The 18444-nt window shown below is 60.0% G+C and overlaps 1 protein-coding gene across 1 annotated transcript; it reads left to right on the top strand.

Annotated features, from left to right (window-relative positions):
• Positions 1 to 1860: 1860 nt before the first annotated feature.
• Positions 1861 to 18423, top strand: GAREM2 (GRB2 associated regulator of MAPK1 subtype 2). The gene is made up of 6 exons (XM_036335127.1): positions 1861 to 2077; positions 5098 to 5238; positions 10823 to 10953; positions 11648 to 12679; positions 14072 to 14241; positions 14778 to 18423. Exons 1-6 carry the CDS (start codon positions 1966 to 1968, stop codon positions 15808 to 15810), a joined length of 2619 nt encoding a protein of 872 aa, XP_036191020.1. The 5' UTR covers positions 1861 to 1965; the 3' UTR covers positions 15811 to 18423.
• The last annotated feature ends 21 nt before the right edge of the window (positions 18424 to 18444 follow it).

The raw sequence follows: 18444 nt of genomic DNA, 5'->3' as shown, positions 1-18444 counted from the left end.
TGGCCCCATCCCCATTCTGACCTCTCACAGACCACACTCGGCCTCAGATCTTAAATCTGGGGAAGGAAGCTAACGCTCAGATCCAGGAATATTGTCCAAGCCATGCAAAAGCAGAAGTTTTAAATTTTAATGAAGTCCGACTTGTCAATTTTTTATGGATTGTGCTTTTGATGTATCTAAAAAGTCATTGCCCAACTCACGTTCATTTAGATTTTCTCTTACGTTATCTTCTACAAGTTCTATGGTTTTGTATTTTATATTTAGATCTATGTCCATTCTGAAATAATTTTTGTGAAGGGTGTAAGGTCTGTGTCTAGAATTTTTTTTTTTCCATGTGGATGTCCTGTTATTCCAGCACCATTGGTTGAAAAGACTTTGTCATTATTTTATGGGGAGGAGTCTGCAACCGATTTGTTGCCCCCCTATGAGGCCTGGACAGGGAGGAGCCTGCAACCGAGGTAGGTGCCCTGACCAGAATCGAACCTGTGACTCTTCAGTCCGAGGGCCCACGCTCTATCCACTGAGCCAAACCCGTCAGGGCAGGATAAAGCCTTGATTTTGGCCATATCCCTAGGGAAGAACCCACGTCCACCCCCCACAGACCCAGGTGAGCTTAGGTCTATTGTCCATCCAGGTTACCCCAAAGTCGCACCTCTGTGGGGGTGCAGGAGGAGAAAGCCCTCCCCCTGTGGGTGTTCTGGGCCAGGCCCGGTTTGGAGTTAGCACTGACTGGGAGGCATCCCGTCTCGGCTCTGCTTCTTCCTTGGGTGTGACCTTCGAGCAAAGCATTTCTGCTCTTGGAGACTTGGTTTCTTTCCTCCGCGAAAGATGGAGACTGAACAATGACCTGAACTGTGTCTCCTCTTGCTGAGAAGCTGTGTTCATCTTGTCTGGTGTCATTCCTCTTGGGGTGTGTGTGTGTGTGTGTGTAGGCTGAGGACTAGACCATGGAGCCTTTCCGCTTCTTGCGGGACACACAGGCCTGCACCAGCCCCCGATCGCCTGCAGGAGGCGCTGCAGACACACCCGGGAGGAAGGGAGTCCTCCGTCCCGGTGACAAGGCCCAGGCCGCCGCAGCTTCTGGGATGGGCTTTCGGGGAGGATGGAGCCCAAGAAAACAGGGGTTGGAAGGAGGAGGTGCGGAGAACAGAAAAGGGAGAGCAAATTAAGAGAAGGGGCCGCCCGAGAGAGGACTCCAGCGGGTCACACCCGCACCTCCGTTCCCCGCTGGCGGGATGAGAGCTTGTCCCGGGGTGTGCGCTGCCGCTCCGGTGCCCATCGGCCGGGGCGCGCTGGGAGCGTGCAAACTGCCCCCCTGCGGGGGCCGGGCCGGCGGCGGCCGCCGGGGAAAGCAGGAGGATTTGCAGTCGAACCTCGGGGCCAAGTCTCGGCTGCCACTTGACGTCGGTGGAGCCTCAGTTTGCTCATCAGTAAATGGGTTAGTGAGGCGGCCTCGCCGGGCTGTGAGGCTGGAGACGATCGATGTCCCAGAGGCAGCGGGTGGATTCGGGGCAGGAATTGGGGAGCGAAGCGGGTCCTGGGCGGCGACTCCCGGAGGCCCTGGCACCAGGGGGTGAAGACGGGCGCCGCTCCCGGCGGGGAAGGGGGTCCGGACCCACTCGGCGGGGCGGGGAGGCCGACCCCCACCCCCCGACCCCGCAGATGCCGCTTCGCCCCTCGCCTTCCTCTCCAGGCTCGCGCCCGGATCCTCGGTCCCCGCGGTCACCTGCGCGCTCGCGGAGGGCGGGCCGCGGGCCCCGGCGGGGAGGCGGGACTTGGCGGAGGCCCGGGAGCGGGCCGGGGGGTGGGGCGAGGGGCGGGGGCCGGCGCCCCGCGGGGAGTCCGGCCACGTGATGCTCGCGGCCCGGCCGGGCGGCCAGGCGGGGAGCGCGGCGGCCCCCGGAGGTGGCGGCGGGCGCGCAGCCCGGGCCGCGCGGGACCGGCCGCCGTCGGGGCGCGCATGCCATGGAGAAGCTGGCGGCCGGGCTGGCCGGCCTGCGCTGGAGCATGGGCGCCTTCCCGCTGGACCTCATCGTCAGCCGCTGCCGCCTGCCCACGCTCGCCTGCCTCGGGCCAGGTACCGGGGGTGCTGGGGAGGACGCCGGGGGCCGCCGGGGGCGGGGGCTCCCAAGCAGGTGCCGCGGGGCCGGCGGAGCTGCCCGCCCGCCGCCTCCCCGGGCGCCCGCGCAGCTCCCGGCGCACCTTCGCGGGGGTCGGGGGGCCGGGGGTCCCCGAGCCGGACGTCCGCCTCGTCCTGGCCCTGCAGACGGGCGGAGACAGAGACCCGGACCGGGAGGGAGCGGGCCGGGCCGGGACAGTGTCCTCTGGCCCAGCTGGGACCCAGAGCCCGGCCGGCCGCCGCGCCCGCCCCGTCGGTGCAGTGCCTTTCCCGTCGCCCGCAGACCCCCTCCCGGCTGCGCCCCCCCGTCCCTTTGTCTCCCCCTTTGCCCTCCATCCCCCGCACCCCGGGGCTCGGTCTCCGTCCTCCCGCCGCCGCCCCCAGCCCCCCTCGGTCCCTCCCGGGGCCCTTCTCGCCTCCTCCTTTTGCGCCCCGGGAGCCCCTGGGGTCCCTGGGCGAGCGGCCCTCCCTCGGGGCGTGCCCGACCCCCGGCTCTCCCTCCGCTGCCGGCCCCGCTCCTCCCGGGGCCCGGGCCGAGGCCGCGCCGCTGCTGGGACCCCGCGCGGGGCGAGGGGACTGTTTGGGGAAGGAGGGCGGCCGGCGGGGGAGGGGCGGGAGCGGGGCCGGCAGCCAGGCCGGGGTTTTGTGCGCGAGAAGAATAGGGGTTTGGCCGCCTTGGCACACTCGCTTCCCTGCATGCTAATGGGGCCGCGGCCGCGGGCTCCCCGCTGTCCCCTCCCGGCGACCGGGAGCGGGCTCCGGGGCTGGACCGCACCGAATCGTGGGACAGGGGTGCCCCGCAGCCCTGCGCCTCGTTCCCCGGCCCCTCGGCTTGTGATCCCGAGACAGTCCTGTGGGCAGCAGGCTGTGTATGTCCGCGAGCGCATGGAATATGCTGGCCGCTGCCCACGGTCCTCTGGCAGCTCCCGCTCCTGGGGCGGGGGCTCCTCACTGTGCTCGGGCCTCCTCTGCGCGCCCTGGATGCTCCTCGCACCCCTGGCTTGTCTCCCACTGTGCGCCCCCAATGCCATGGTTAGTGCCTTGTTTTCACACTGGGCCGCAGGCTCCCTGAGGGGGGCATCCTGCCGAACGAAGATTGTGGCCAGACTGACCCACCGGCTGAATGAATGAATGAATGAATGAATGAGTGAATGAGCAACTGGTGTGATGGCCCGGCTGTCTATGACCCTGGTGGCTGTGGTCACTGTGAGTGTGAATATGTGATCAAAAGTGTGTCCGGAAGTCTTGAAGGTCCCCGTGTGCCTTATGCATTTGGAAGGGGCCCCTCAGTGGGGCCATGGGATTGAGTAGAGTCATCGGGGTGTGGGCCGGGTGGCTGTGCTGGCTCCACTGTTGGTGACCATGATCATGGCAGTGGGTGTCAGAAGGGTGGGCTGGGGCTTAGGGGAGCTTTAAGAGGTGGGGTGCAGAGTAGCAGAGCTTCCTCTGCCCAGGAGGAAGGCTCAGACCCCCCCCCCCCATCCCGGCCACACCCACACACAGCGGGAAAGCCAGGTCTCCCCACAGCCCTGAATACATTCTATCCCTCCCACCCCTCTTTCAACAAATCCACAGATTTCATGGAGCACCCAGCCATCAGAGTAAATCATTTCCCATTTGGTTGGACAGTTAGTGAGTCGTGTCTGCGGGGGCTGGGAAGGAGGCATCCTCCCCCTACCCTGCCCGCCAGCTGCAGCCAGGAGACAGCTCCACCGCCTCCTGCAAGCTGGGCCAGCCCGCGGCTCCCCTGGAAACCGTTGCTGGGGTTGGAGCCGCCGGGGCCCAGGCCCCTCTCAGCACCTCTGCCCAGTGCTGCTTCCCCGGGACTAGCCCCCTCCAGCTTCTAGTCCACCCCCTTCTCCAGCCACCGCAGCGGTGTTCCACAGGCTGGGAGCAGGAAGGGCTGACGGGGAGAGCCAGGAAGCAGCTTCTCTGAGATGGGCTAATAGGTGTCTGAGACATTCGCCCCTCTTCTCAGAAGTCCCCCGAGGGGAGGAGCCTGTCTGTGGCAGGGGGTGGAGAGGGGCTGCCCATAAAAGACCCAGGAATCAGCTCCTCTAAGCCCTGCCGTTCTCCTGGCCTGAGTGACTCGGGGCTCTGGGGGGCCCTCACAGCTGGACCTACAATGGGCAGCCCCATCTGGACTCTCTCCATTCTCCAGCCTGACCCTCCTGGCCTGGCCTGGCCTGGGCACTGACATGGGGGCTGAGAATTCCGCTACTGTGAGTTCTGGTGGTTCTGAGGCCCAGCTTAAGTGTCTGCTGCTCAGTAGTCTCCCTTCCTCACCCCATCCTCAGCTAGTTTGCTGCTCCCTTCTGTGAGCCCAGACAACCTCCACTCAGCGCCTCGCACTTGCCTATATTCTCTGTTCACATCTCTTTCCACTTCCCCCCAGGCCTACGGGGTCCTGGAGGGCAGGGACTGGGCTCATCTGCTAGGAGGGCCTGGGACAGCAGGCAGTCCAATCAGATGATGAATGAAGAACAGCGTCTGGGCTGGTTGCTGAGGCCACATCGGGAGCCTGAGCTCTGAGAGAGGGCCTTGACTCAGCTGTGAGGCCACAGCTGGCAGCCCGGCTGTCCCTAGAGCAGTGATGGCGAACCTATGACACGCGTGTCAGAGGTGACATGCGAACTCATTTTTTTGGTTGATTTTTCTTTGTTAAATGGCATTTAAATATATAAAATAAATATCAAAAATATAAGTCTTTGTTTTACTATGGTTGCAAATATAAAAAAATTTCTATATGTGACACGGCACCAGCGTTAAGTTAGGGTTTTTCAAAATGCTGACATGCCGAGCTCAAAAGCTTCACCATCACTGCCCTAGAGCATTGCTGACCTGGCAGGGGCCATGGGGAGCTGTCCTCAGGAAGGGTCTTAGGGAGAAGGTAAGGAGGTTATCTTGCCTGTTCTCTCTGGCCCTCCTAATGTTCTCTTTTTCTCTCCGTCCTCTTCTGTCCTTCTTTCCCTTCCCAGGGGAGTATGCTGAGGGCGTCAGTGAGCGAGACATCCTGCTCATTCACTCCTGCCGCCAGTGGACAACAGTGACAGCTCACACCCTGGAGGAAGGCCACTATGTCATCGGGCCCAAGATTGACATCCCCCTGCAGTACCCAGGTGAGCCAGCCAGGGACGGATGGTGTAACGCTGGTGGGGGCGGCAGGCGGGAGGGTACTGGGTAGGGAAGGCTTGGGGGAAGCTGTTGGTGACCAGCCTTTCCTTAGAGCCCCAGGAGGCGTGAGGACGGGGCTGGCAGGGTGGTGACTAGGGTTAGGGTTGGAGTTAGGGCCCAGTGGTTTTTCTACTCTTGTGTAGAGTCCTGGATCTCTGGTTGCAAACCTCTGATTCACATTTTATTTTAAAATAGATTGTAAACAGATTTTAAAAATATCCACACTCTTTAAAATGCTACAAATCTAACCTTCACCCTAGCTAGAGACCTTTGGTATTGTACCTCCAGCTGCCTCATTAACCCTTTTTTGTATAGATCCTCAGAACATTTCCTGCCAGCATCTTCTCAGTACTGTGCAACCAAAAAAACTTCAGAAATGGCCCAGCCAATGTGGCTAAGCAATTAGAGCATCGCCCCCTTGCACTGAAGGATCTTGGGTTTGATTCCTGGTCAAGGGCACCTACCCGGGTTTCATGTTCACTCCCACCCCAGGCCAGGGTGTGTGCAGGAGGCAACCAGTTGATATGTCTCTCTCACATCAATGTTTCTCTTTTTTCCTCTCTCTCTCTCAAATCAATAAAAACATTTTTAAAAATCGTCACAAACAAAGAGATGCTCAGGCTGATAATCTGACTGCACCTGTCAACTTTAGTCTTGATTTTCCCAATTGTTTTCATTGATGGACTTTATAAGTGAATGTTAAAATTTTAGGCTTTCAAATAAGATTGTGCTAATGAACTTCTACTTTGATTTGTGTTCTATATGATGTTGACATCTTACGTAAGATTCTGCACTGCACCAGGAACGCAGGGCTGCTGTCCCCTGTGTGTGGGGGATGGGGTCTGGTGGTCTCCTCCAGAGGTGCCCCCATGGGAACCCAGGATCCCACAGCATTCCAGACACCGGGCTGAGCGCTTTCATCACTTCATTCTTGTGGGGAACCGGCACGGCCATGGCATACTCAGCCCCAGGGCGCCTTATGTGCCATGCCAGCTCAGCCTGGTTCAGTGACCCTGAGTGGGGGCGGTGAAAGGATTGAGAAAAGACAGACAAGAGAATGAAAGCTGGGTCTCGGTGGGACGCTGCTCCCTGATGAGGAGACAGCGCCAGCGCCCACAAGCCGTGTCTTTATTTTATAGCAGATGCCACGAGGCACAGTAGGGGCGTGATCACGTTGTTTACAGCATTCTCGTGAGTTTCAACCTCACTCAACGACATGCACCCGAACTCTAGCACAAGGCACGTGGGGCCACGTGTTTGGACCACAGGTTCAAGCTTACAACCACAGCCGCTGGCTATGACTGTGCTGGGCGGGCCCTGCCCTCCAGCTGGGACTTGCACGTGGCATTGAGAGGACCCTGTCCTTTCATTAGTCCGAGGCTTGAACCTGGCCAAAACACCCTAACCGCGCCCCACACATTCTCACAGCGAACCTGTGACAGAGTCCTGTCAACTCCATGTAACACACGGAAAACGGGCCCCTGGAGCGCCAGTAGCTTGCCCAGTTCTATGACTTAACTGCCACCTCCTCCTCTCCACCCCCAACAGATGTTGGGGACCCTTTGGGCGGGGAAGGCTCACAGCCCCTTTCTCACGGTACCGCTGTTCCCCCCCTGGCCCTGCCTGGGTCCCCCCGAAGCCAGTGGGACAGGACTCGGCCCTTTACCTGCTTCGGCCCTTTACAAACTACCCTGGGAGGTTGGTGCCCCGGAGTCCCACACCCCGCTTAAAAGATTAGGAAACGCTCCAGGGTCTCTCGGACCTGGGCCTGGGCCTGGAGCCCGGGAGGGGGTTCGCTGCAGCCAGAAGCTTCCCAGCCTGGGAGAGGTCCCAGGTCTTCTTCTTGGGATAAAAAGCAAAGATTAGAAATCGTCCTCGGGGACTGAAGTGTGACTTAAGGGACTGTGCCATTTCAGTGTGCGTCATTAAAAATTTGGGAAACCAGGGCATAGAGCCTTCTAGGGAACTATGGGGCTCCAGCCCTTTCCCCATGCCTTCTGGTGCTCCCCGAGTGCGTGTGTAGAGGGGAGGGCGCACCGGGTGACAGCTGGCTGCAGGGATGTCGCAGCCCCAACTCCATCTTTCTGGTGGGCGGCTCCGGCCTGCCCGGATGGGGGAAGGGAGGTCCAGGCCCCTAGGAGGGAGAGGGGCCTGCCCGGCTGGTGGGTTAATGAGGAAGCTGAGTGCACAGCTCACTGGTTCCTCTTAATGAATTAATAATAGGGCGGGCGGGCGGGAGCAGCCGGCCTCGGACCGCGATGGTGGGGGAGGGGAGTTGGGCTGCGGGGCTTGGGGTGCTGCCCGGGGCCCACTGCCCAGGGGGTAGGGGTACCTGGCACCTCTGAGACAGCCCCCCATGCCCTGCCTGGGGCCGGGCTGCTTCCCCAGCGTTGGCGAGGGGGGGCGGGGCGTGGAGCAGCGGCAGATGAGCCCTGGGAGCTAAGTAGCATCTTTCATTTTACAGACGGGAACCCGAAGCCCGGAGAGATTAAACAGTTTGCCCAGGTCACTCACACAGCTGGGTGGTGGCAGAGCTGGGGCTCAGCCCGGCCTGTCCTGACTCCACGCTCTGCATCTACCTGCCCTTTATGAGCATCTGCCTGGGTCAGGTCTGGGAGGAGGGTGATAGGAAAGACTGCTTCTCGCTGGAAGGGACAGTCCTGTTCCGGGCGGCCAGGGGGAGGGGCAGGCGGGGTCAGCAGGTCCCCAGAGTCGCGGAGATCTCGGGTCTCATGGAGAGGGAGGCAGGAGAGGAAGCTGCCCCGGAGGCTGCAGGGGGAGGAAAAGGCTTCCAGGGGCCGGAGCGTCACTCCTGGGAAGGAGGCCGCCCTTCTTTCCTCCCGGCAGCGATGACCGATGCTGGGCTCCAGGCTGCAGCTGAGGGGGCGGCGGGGGTGGCGTTGGCTGCCATGGTTACATCGATCCTCCCTGCCACATCCTCCCCTGGCTCCAGCCCTGACTTGGCTCCAGCTCTCCCCACAGGGGGCAGCGGGCATTTCTCCATGCCTGGCTGCTTGTGATGGGGGGAGGGGGTTGTGTGTGGATATGGGGGAGGAGATGGGGTGATGCGGGGGCCCCTCACTGGTGGATGGTAGCAGACCCTGATTGCCGCTTCCTGACCGCAGGTCACTGCTTCCGGCCAGGTCCCCTCCCCACTTTGTCCCTCTGCCCTCTAGGGCTGTGGCCCATTCCAGGCCTCTTCCCACCAGGGTCTCAGACTGGCTAGGGTAGGACTAGGGGGGCTTGTCCCAACTTTCCCCTGGGCATTGTCCCCTCCTTTCCTTGGCTTTCATTTCTCTTCCTGCGTCTAGGTGTTGGTGCTGTAGGCGCTGCCCTTGACCTTCTCCTCATACCCTGCACTGGGGTGCGGGGGGAGCTGCCTCTGGGTTTAGGGGCCCCAGGAACCCCTTGCACTGTATACCAAGTGGTATGTGTTCATGCTAGGAGTGCACTGTGGGCATTTCCCTGAGCCATCTTACCTGCCCCAGCCGAAGCTGCTCCCGTAGGCCGGTGGCCTTCAGCCTGTACTTCTGACCAGCTCCCCCAGCTGCTGCCCCACACCCTGCTTCTTCCAGGTTTCCAGGTGCTTTTCTTTTCTTTTCTCTTTTTATTGAATTTATTGGGGTGACACTGGTTAACTTCCATCACAAAGATGCACAGGTTTCAGGTGCATAATTCTACAACGCACCATCTGTCACCCCCAGTCCAGTCTCCATCCATCACCACTTATCCCCCGCCCCCCCCCCCCCATACCCTCCGGTACCCAAACCCCTGGGTCTCGCTTTGCCTAAGAGCTCCGCTGGCTCCATTTCTGACCAGGCCGGTGGGCTGAGTCCCTTCCTTCCCACCGGACCCTCATAAGTCACTCCGGTCTGACGAGTCTCCTTCCACAGCCTCTCAGCATCGGGGCCTTTGGGAGCAAGAAGCTGTTTGACCTCCTGTCATCCTCCCTCCAGTCCTACCCTCCAGGCGCTCGCCACGTGGGGCGGGCCGTCCGCTTTGGTGGCTCTGCCTTTGCTCCTTCCCTTTCTTCCACGTGGCAGGTCCATTCTGTGAAACTCCTTTCACTCTTAAGATCCCTTCAAGCTGCCAGGCAGCTTTCCCCCAACTCAGTGGTCCTCTATCTAGCGCTTTTGTCACGAGTCTGTTGTCGCACTTGTCATATTGCGCTGCCATCATTGGGCGCGCACTGTCACCTCCACTGTATCTGGAAACCTTGGAAAGCAGACTGTATTTTGCCCAGGTTTGCAGCCTCTGTTGGGCCTAGCGCACAGTGGGTGCTTCATAAGTGTTCATGGCATGAACAAATGAATGGACTATGACTGAGGCAACCACCAGGAAGACCACAGAAGCTAAAGAGTCACCTTGTCTTCTCTCAGCCGGTTGCCCTCTCACCTGTACAGCACTCTTCTGTGTTAGGCCTGAGAAGAAGCCATCGGTCCAGGTGTCAGGGCGGTTCGCAGTGGGCACGTAAAGCATGTGGGGCCAGTGAGGTGAGAGAGTTCCACAGAGGTCGCTGTATTGATGATCACCATTCTTTTTTTTTTTTTTTTTTAATATATTTTATTGATTTTTTTTTACAGAGAGGAATGGAGAGGGACAGAGAGTTAGAAACATCGATGAGAGAGAAACATCAATCAGCTGCCTCCTGCACACTCCCCACTGGGGATGTGCCCACAACCAAGGTACATGCCCTTGACCGGAATCGAACCTGGGACCCTTGATCCGCAGGCCGACGCTCTATCCACTGAGCCAAACCGGTTAGGGCAATTTTCACCATTCTTTAAAGTCTGAGTCCACTGGGGACATCTGCTGAGCCAGCCAACATGCATTGCCCTAGACTGCAAGTTGGGAAGGGAGGGGGAGAGGGGGCAGATGGTTTTGCTGGGCTCAGATGAGAGGCCTCTGGGACAGTTGAGCTGAATGTTGGACAGGGGCAGGGTCTGGGAACAGAGCTGGGGTCAGAGTGGCTCTTCCTGGGCCTCCAAGGCCTGGGGCTGGGCCCCTGGTCTGCCCAGTGCATCAGTGTGGATCAGCAGCCCCTGGTAGATGCACAGCATGCCGGGTCCAGGTAGGGCCCAATATCATCTGCCCCCACATCCTCAGATGAGGACTTGGAGACCCAGAGAGGAGAAGGGGCTTGTCTATGGGCATACCAAGCCAGAGTGGGGCTGGGACCAAGCTACACGCCAGCATCCCCAGTGGTGTTCGGTCAGAGACCAACTCTGCGTCCAAGTATGTGGGTTCTAGTTTGCACTTGGGTTTCTCTGGGGAGGCAGCTGCTAGCCTCAGCACACACCCACAACTCTCCATGGGGTGAGGGCTGGGCTAGTGGCTAGAGCTCTATGCTCACCTCCCCCTGAGGTCGGAGCCAGTTGACCCACGCTGCTACAAACCTGCCCTTCTGCCCACCTGAGTGCCAGGGGGGCTGGCTGAGATGAGGGGAGCAATACGTGGGGGCCCCGAGGTCTCTTGCCAGGCTCCCGGCAAGTGGGCCCACCCTAGCAGCCTGCATCTCCCCCTGTGCAGGGAAGTTCAAGCTCCTGGAGCAGGCCCGGGATGTGCGGGAGCCAGTGAGGTACTTCAGCAGCGTGGAGGAGGTGGCCAGCGTCTTTCCTGACCGCATCTTTGTGATGGAAGCCATCACCTTCAGTGTCAAGGTCAGTCCTTCTGGTCCCAGGCATGGTGCCCCCATGCTGTCCCCTTCCCTTCAGAGCTACTCTGACCCTGGTGGGGTCCAGAAGGTGTCACAGTGTCACTTCTGACTGCCTCTTGAGGGCCATTGGCACAAAAGGACCACAACAGATGAGCTGGATGTATGACCTTCTGGGCTGAAGAACTTCCTGCAAAAGATATGAAGCAGGAGGAAGTGTGTGGAGGGCCGTGCCCTGACTTGGAGACCTTTCAGGGAAGTGTATCCTTGCATCCACTGGTAGGGGTGGTGGAGGGGTGGGGACAGAGTGCAAACAGTCCCCCACTTGTGTACAGATAGCTCTTCATAAACCCTTTTCTTATCCATTACTTCTTCTCAGTAGCCTTGTTGAATGGGTAGAGCATTATCACCTAAATTATAAAGATAATGATAAAAGTTATCACTTATTGAATATTTTCAAAGTATGTCACTATACATAGTCTATTTAATCCTTAGAGCAACTTTTCCAAGTAAGCTATTAGATGAGATAACCATGTGGCCTCTCTGGGGTGGAACGTGGGTCCCTGATACCCCCCCCCCCCCCCCCCAAGTGCTCTTGTCTGGTCTCAGCCCTGGGGCTGCCCTCCTGGGTCCTGGAGAGCCTCCCAGGGCTGGCTTTCCCTGGGTCCTGGCTGAGGCCTCACCATGTTCGGGATCCCCAGGTGGTGTCGGGAGAGTTCAGCGAGGACAGCGAGGTGTACAACTTCACGCTGCACGCGGGCGACGAGCTCACGCTCATGGGCCAGGCGGAGATCCTGTGCGCCAAGACCACCAAGGAGCGCTCGCGCTTCACGTCCTTGCTGCGCAAGCTGGGCCGGGCGGGGGCGCTGGCCGGGGTGGGCGGGCCGGGCGGCGCCGGGGCCGCGGGCGGGGGCGCCCGGCCCGTCAAAGGCAAGATGCCCTGCCTCATCTGCATGAACCACCGCACCAACGAGAGCCTGAGCCTGCCCTTCCAGTGCCAGGGCCGCTTCAGCACGCGCAGCCCGCTGGAGCTGCAGATGCAGGAGGGCGAGCACACGGTGCGCGCCATCATCGAGCGCGTGCGGCTGCCGGTGAACGTGCTGGTGCCCAGCCGGCCGCCGCGCAACCCCTACGACCTGCACCCGGTGCGCGAGGGCCACTGCTACAAGCTGGTCAGCATCATCTCCAAGACCGTGGTGCTGGGGCTGGCGCTGCGCCGCGAGGGCCCGGCGCCGCTGCACTTCCTGCTGCTCACCGACACGCCGCGCTTCGCGCTGCCGCAGGGCCTGCTGGCGGGGGACCCGCGCGTGGAGCGCCTGGTGCGCGACAGCGCCTCCTACTGCCGCGAGCGCTTCGACCCCGACGAGTACTCCACGGCCGTGCGCGAGGCGCCCGCCGAGCTGGCCGACGACGGCGCCAGCCCCCGCCGCGCGCGCCTCTGCCTGCCCGCGCCCCCGCGGGGCCCCGCGCCCGCCCGCGCGCCCAGCCCGCCCGGCCCGCCCCGCGACGGCGACCAGGAGTACGTGAGCCCCGACTGGGCCGGCGCGCCCGAGCCCGCCGCCTCGCCCGCCGAGATCCCCTACGAGGAGCTGTGGGCGCACCAGGCGGCCGAGGGCCTGGCGGAGGGCCGCCCCCGGCCGCCCCCGGGCCCCGACCTCATCAACTTCGGCACCGGCCCGCCCCGCCTGGAGCCCGAGGCGCCGCCGCCTCCCGTCCCTCCCAAGTCCGAAGCTGTGAGTGGCCGGCGGGGCGCTGAGCTCTGTCGCCCTGGCCTCCGGGGGGGGAGGGGCCAGCCAGGGGGCTCCGCTTGGGCCTTCGAAGCAGATCCCCCTGGGTGGCCGGCTCTTGGAGTGTGGGGCAGAGGGTGGCCGGTGCGTGGGGACAGGGTGGCAAGAGCGTTTGTACTTGGGGACACCAGGGACGGCGGCCTGGGGGCCGTGGGACAAAGATGCCTAGCACAGCGGGACCCAGACGGTTTCACGGAACAGGCTTTGAAGTTGCCCAGTGAAAAGCAGGTTCCATGGTGAAATGAGGTTAGAAAGCGTGTGTAGGACTCCAGCCCTCACTCTTCTCCGCTTCGGAGTTCCAGCGACTGGGACATTGAGGCTCTGAGAAGACCTGCGCTGAGGAAACCTGCTTATCTGTGTTTAACGCAGAATTTCCCAGCTTACATGTGCGCAGAATATGGACAACGCCTATTAACACCCATGGAGGCCACTTTGAGTATTTGACCTTTGAGTAAGAGATGCAGATGGCAGATACTTTACAGACACGTTAATCCCCTCCCACAATGCCTCTTCCCTCTTTTTTCCTTTTTGTGTGTGGAGGGAATGTCTATTTTTCTGATTTTTTTTTAAGAGTAAGACAGGGCTCTACTTTTTTTTTTTTTAAAAATATATTTTATTGACCTTTTACAGAAAGGGAGAGGGAGAGTTAGAAACATCGATGAGAGAGAAACACTGATCAGCTGCCTCCTGCACACCCCCCACTGGGGATGTGCCCGCAACCAAGGTACATGCCCTTGACGGGAATCAAACCGGGACCCTTGAGTCCGCAGGCCGATGCTCTATCCACTGAGCCAAACCGGTTAGGGCAAGGGCTCTACTTTTTAAAAAAAAAATTTTTTTTTTATTGATTTCTGAGAGGAAGAGAGACGGAGGGAGAGAGAGACAGAAACATCAATGATGAGAGAGAACCGTTGATCGGCTGCCTCCTGCACACCCCACACTGGAAATCGAGGCGGCAATCCGGGCATGCGCCCTTGATGGAATCGAAGTTGGGACCCTTCAGTCCGTAGACTGATGCTCCATCCATTGAGCCAAGCCAGCGAGGGCTTTCTGATTGTTTTTTAATCTACTTTTCTATATTCTTTTTCTGACATTCTTTATAGATTTCCAAGGCAGTAGAAGACTGTATGTTGTGGGCTCTTGAGAAGTGAAACAGGCTGGAGAGAGGAGGAGGGGTGGGGTGGGTAGGGTAGGTGGCTGGTGGAGGAGGTGGGGCGTGAGGCCAGGCAGCCTCTTGGCAAAGTGGGGCAAAGAGTCTCAGAGTTAGTTGTTCGGGAAGAGAAAGAAGGAGTGTCAGCTGCCTGGGGACGGAGGTGGAGTCATGCCCTCTGCTTGCAGGTGAAGGAGGAGTGCCGGCTTCTCAACGCCCCGCCCGTGCCGCCCCGGGGTGGCAGTGGCAGCGGCTGGCTCCCTGGCAGCCCCCCGGTACCCCCACGCTTCCCCAAGCTGCAGCCTGTCCACTCGCCCAGCTCCAGCCTCTCCTACTACTCCTCTGGCCTCCAGGATGGGTGAGCCCTTTCCGCTCCTGGCCCCCGTTCTCCTGTGGTGGGTTGAGGCAGGGGAAAGAGGAAGGGAGTCCAGGCCGAGGAAGGGAAGACTGCAGGCTGGGGGTTCAGCGGGTGCAGGTCCTTGAGCGGTACCGAGGGGAGGGCACTCGGTGGGGGGCTGGGGCCCAGTCACTGCTCTCCACGGTCCTGCTTCAGTTCGCTGTTTTCCTAAATGTGAGGATTGGACGGGAACATTGCGCTGGTTCCTTCCAGGCGGGGACTCTGCCCCAGGATGAAGTGTTCCTTGCTATTTAACATTTTTTCCCTAATTCAGTTTCATTGACTTTTTCCTGGGGTTGGGGATACCTGAAGAAAGAATGGAGCAACCCCAGAGGTCCCGGGCCTTGAGGGCTGGGGTACGGGCCTGTGTTGCCGAGATCGGAGTGGCGGCCTCTGTGGCCAGCAGAGTGGGGGTTTGCAGGGCCATGGGTGTGACCTGGCGTGTTTCCCTCTTGCTCTGTCTTACCCTCCGTATGTGTCTGTCTCTCTGCCCACAGGACGGGTTCCCGCAGTGGCAGTGGCTCCCCGTCACCAGATGCCTACTCCCTGTATTGCTACCCGTGCACCTGGGGAGACTGCAAAGTGGGCGAGTCCTCTAGCCGCCCCCCACCGCCGGGACCCCTGCCCTCCACCACGCAGCCCAGCCAGGCCCCACGGGCCCTCGCAGAGCCCCTGAGCAGTCGAGCTGCCTCCCTCTTGGGGGCTGACGCCCCTGCCAAGACCTACCACGGCTGCCCGCCCCCCCTTCTCAAGCCCTCTCACCCCCAGAAACGCTTTGCTCCGTTTGGAGCCCTCAACCCCTTTTCCGGGCCTGCCTACTCCTCAGGCCCTTCAGCGGCCTCCTCTTCGGGGCCCACGACCGTCTCGGCCGCCCTGGCTACCTCCAGCCCTGCGTGCTCCCCAGGCCCGGGCTCCCCAGGCCCGGCCTATTCGGCTGCACCCACCTCCTCCTGTCCCACCTCCTCCTCCTCCTCCTCTGAGTGGCAGGAATCGGCCCTGGAGCCCTTTGACCCCTTTGAGCTGGGGCAGGGAGGTTCTCCAGAGCCGGAGTTGCTGCGCTGTCAGGAGCCCAGAGCTGTGGGGGTACCTGGGCCTGGACCCCGCCTTTCACCTCTTGGACCCCCCAAGGCCTTTGAGCCTGAAGGGTTAGTGTTACGGCAGGTCCCCACTCCACTGTCACCAGCGGCCCCGAAGGGGCCCAAGGCAGGTGGAGCACGCCTCCTTCTCACCCAAGGGCGCCTGGAAGGGCCTCCTGCCAGTCCCCGGGAGGGCGCCACAGGCTGGGGCGGCCGGGAGGCCTCCTGGCAGCCCCCCGCCGACCTGTCTGCGCTCTCTCTGGAGGAGGTCTCTCGCAGCCTGCGTTTCATCGGGCTCTCCGAGGACGTGGTGAGCTTCTTTGCCCGAGAACGGATCGATGGCAGTATCTTTGTGCAGCTCAGTGAGGACATCCTGGCTGACGACTTCCACCTCACCAAGCTTCAGGTCAAGAAGATCATGCAGTTCATCAAAGGCTGGCGGCCCAAGATCTGACCTTGCCAGCTTGTAGCTGCGCAACCGGAAGGCTGGCACAGAGGCCCGAGGCCAGCCACGGTCTGCAGGGGACAGTGCTGCCTGTGAGGGTGCCAGGTAGCCACTCTGTGAATCCAGGGGAGCCACACTTGGAAATGGGGTCCTCTGGGACCAGACCCCTGCATGGGGACGGCTTGCCTTGGAGTGTGCAGAGGACAGTGTGCCGCACCTGCACCTGGTGAGGCACTGGCTGACTCCCATGGTGGGGTCAAAAGCTGGCCTCATGGTGACCTAACACCGTCCCACACTCTGAAGATCCTCACAGACAACTCGCACTTCTCCAGTTTGTAGGTGCCGGTCAGCAGGAAGGGAGTCCGTAATTTAAGCACAAATCCCCCAAGTGCCCTCTCTCTGTGCTCTGGGGGCTTTTGGCCTAAGCTGCCCCAGGGTCGGGGTGCCAATTTCAGGACCTCTGCGCTGCGATGCCCTTCCCTCCCCGCCTCTGCTGCAGCTTGAGTAGGTCCCTGGCCCTGAGCACAGGTGTATCCAGTACAAGCCCGTGCCTTTCACCTCAGAGCCCCGCTCCAGGTTCTGGTTCGCGGGCGCTGACTTTGGAAGAGCACAGTGCTGCTGTTAATGGACGTAGCTCATTAGGGAGGCAGATGCCTACTGGCGCCCTGGGTTCTCCTGAGCTCAGTGCAACTAGCCCTCATCCTGCCAGGGTGGGTCCAGTCTGCGAAGACTCAGACCCCACGGAAGAGCAGGCTGATCAGTCGGCTGCTCCTTGATTCTGACAAGTGGCTTTCAATCACTCCCACCTGCACTGGCCTCCTGCCTCCATCACTTGACTCTGGCAAACACCTGGTGTCCCCTGGTTTCCTGTCAATAGTCGCAGGTGGGATGGGTGGGAGGCAGCACAGTGGCTTGGGAAGACCTGCTCTTGCTCACGTGCTTTCGGACAGGCCTTTGGGCCCTGGATCTCGAGCATGGTGGTCCATGGCACCCAGGGCAGGTTGGTTGTTGTGTGCAACTGCCCGTCGTCCCCCATGCTCTTCCCGTCTCACCTGCCCAGACCACATTACTTCTCATGCTCACTAGGGCCAGGCCCCAGAGGTACCAGCCTTCTGCCTTACCCAGCCGACCTAGATATTTATTTCCTGCCTTGAGAATAGCAAAGCCATGCTGGTGCCTGTGCCCCAAGCAGGCCTCCTCAGCTCTGAGGGAAGGGAGTCAGGAAACAGCACAGAGACCGATGTGGAGACATTGGGTTTCCTTGCTGATCAGGTAATGAATCCCCGAGGACTCGTGAAATAAACGCTAGACGCTGAGGACAGTGCCGGTGCAACTCCGCTGTCGGCTGCTTTCTTCCCGTGAAGGAATGGTGGGCATGCCCCACAGGAGAGGACTTGGGATGGTGTGTGCCTGCAGCCCATCCAGTGTCCCCAGAAAAGGCTGGTAGTGCTGCCCCGATTCCCTGCAAAAGCCCCTCACAAGCCCCTGCCCTAAAGAACTTTTTAGCTCCCACAGCTGTTCCAATGGAATTCACACCTAGCTAGTGCTGTTCAGTGGAAGGACCAGACTTCAAAGCTCCATGCCACCAGCCTGGGCCCAGGTTCAACTTCCTGCGCTGGCAGACCGCCTGCTTTGAGGCGCTCAGAGCCCCATGTTCTAAAGCCTGTTTTTTGTTTTTTTTTTAAAGATTTTTTTAATTGATATCAGAGAGGAAGGGAGAGGCAGATAGAAACATCAGTGATGAGAGAGACTCATTGATCCACTGCCTCCTGCACACCCCCTACTGGGGATTGAGCCTGCAACCCGGGCATGTGCCCTTGACTAGAATTGAACCCAGGACCCTTCAGTTCACAGGCTGACGCTCTATCCACTGAGCCAAACTAGCGAGGGCCTGAAGCCTGTTAATGGCTGTGGTGCAAGGATCAGTTCTCTACCTGCGGACTGGTCATCTGAAAACCCCAACTCAGAGACGACTTGGTTTTAGAGCCTGGCTTCCTAGCAACCGTCAGTGTTTAGTAGAGCCAGAGTTAAGGTCCTTGCCTGGCAGTCCCAACAACAGAACTGGTCCAGGCAATGTCTGAAGTACTTGTTGCACTCAAACTGGCACAGAGGCAGGAGGAACCGGTAACTTCTCAAAGTTGAGAAGGCGCAGTGATGGGACATGAATGATTCCGCACACACTCAGCGTGGATCCTTCTGCCAGAACGAGCTAAGAGCCTCGATGCTGTTTACCCAGACTGGGCCCTGCTTCTGCCAGAACATGAGTGTAGGAACTTCCCACAGCAGAGGGCAGGGCGTAGGGGAGGAGAGGAGGGTCTCGCAGAGTGGAGGAGGTGGTGGGCTGACTCAGCATCCCCTGTACTACTCACATGTGCAGGCATTTCCCATGCTGAGGTGCAGCTGAGAGGTGCAGGAATCAGTGACCAGGAAAATGTGATCTCCTCTGATTAATGCCAACCTTCCCACAAACACCCTGAGAAGCATGTGTGAATGTGTCACACCAAGAGAAAACTGGGTAAAACTGCAACGAGGAAATGCAGTCTAGGGAGAGTGTTTTATCCTGGTCCTCCATACCTGGTTAGTCAGGGCCACTTCCCACTGTAAGCAGGAGCCCAGCCAAAGCATTTAAATAGTCAGGTTTAC

Source organism: Myotis myotis, unplaced genomic scaffold (genome assembly GCF_014108235.1).
Source record: "Myotis myotis isolate mMyoMyo1 unplaced genomic scaffold, mMyoMyo1.p scaffold_m19_p_14, whole genome shotgun sequence".
NCBI classification, from domain to species: Eukaryota; Metazoa; Chordata; class Mammalia; order Chiroptera; family Vespertilionidae; genus Myotis; species Myotis myotis.
Note: the sequence above shows the minus strand (reverse complement) of the source record. Positions and strands in the feature narration are given on the sequence as shown.

Excerpts from the sequence above, each read along its gene's own strand:
- GAREM2 (XM_036335127.1), top strand. The coding sequence starts at position 1,966 with ATGGAGAAGCTGGCGGCCGGGCTGGCCGGCCTGCGCTGGAGCATGGGC. Across the intron at positions 5,239-10,822 it reads CATCCCCCTGCAGTACCCAG|GGAAGTTCAAGCTCCTGGAG; the intron begins GTGAGCCAGCCA and ends CCCCCTGTGCAG. Across the intron at positions 12,680-14,071 it reads TCCCTCCCAAGTCCGAAGCT|GTGAAGGAGGAGTGCCGGCT; the intron begins GTGAGTGGCCGG and ends CTCTGCTTGCAG.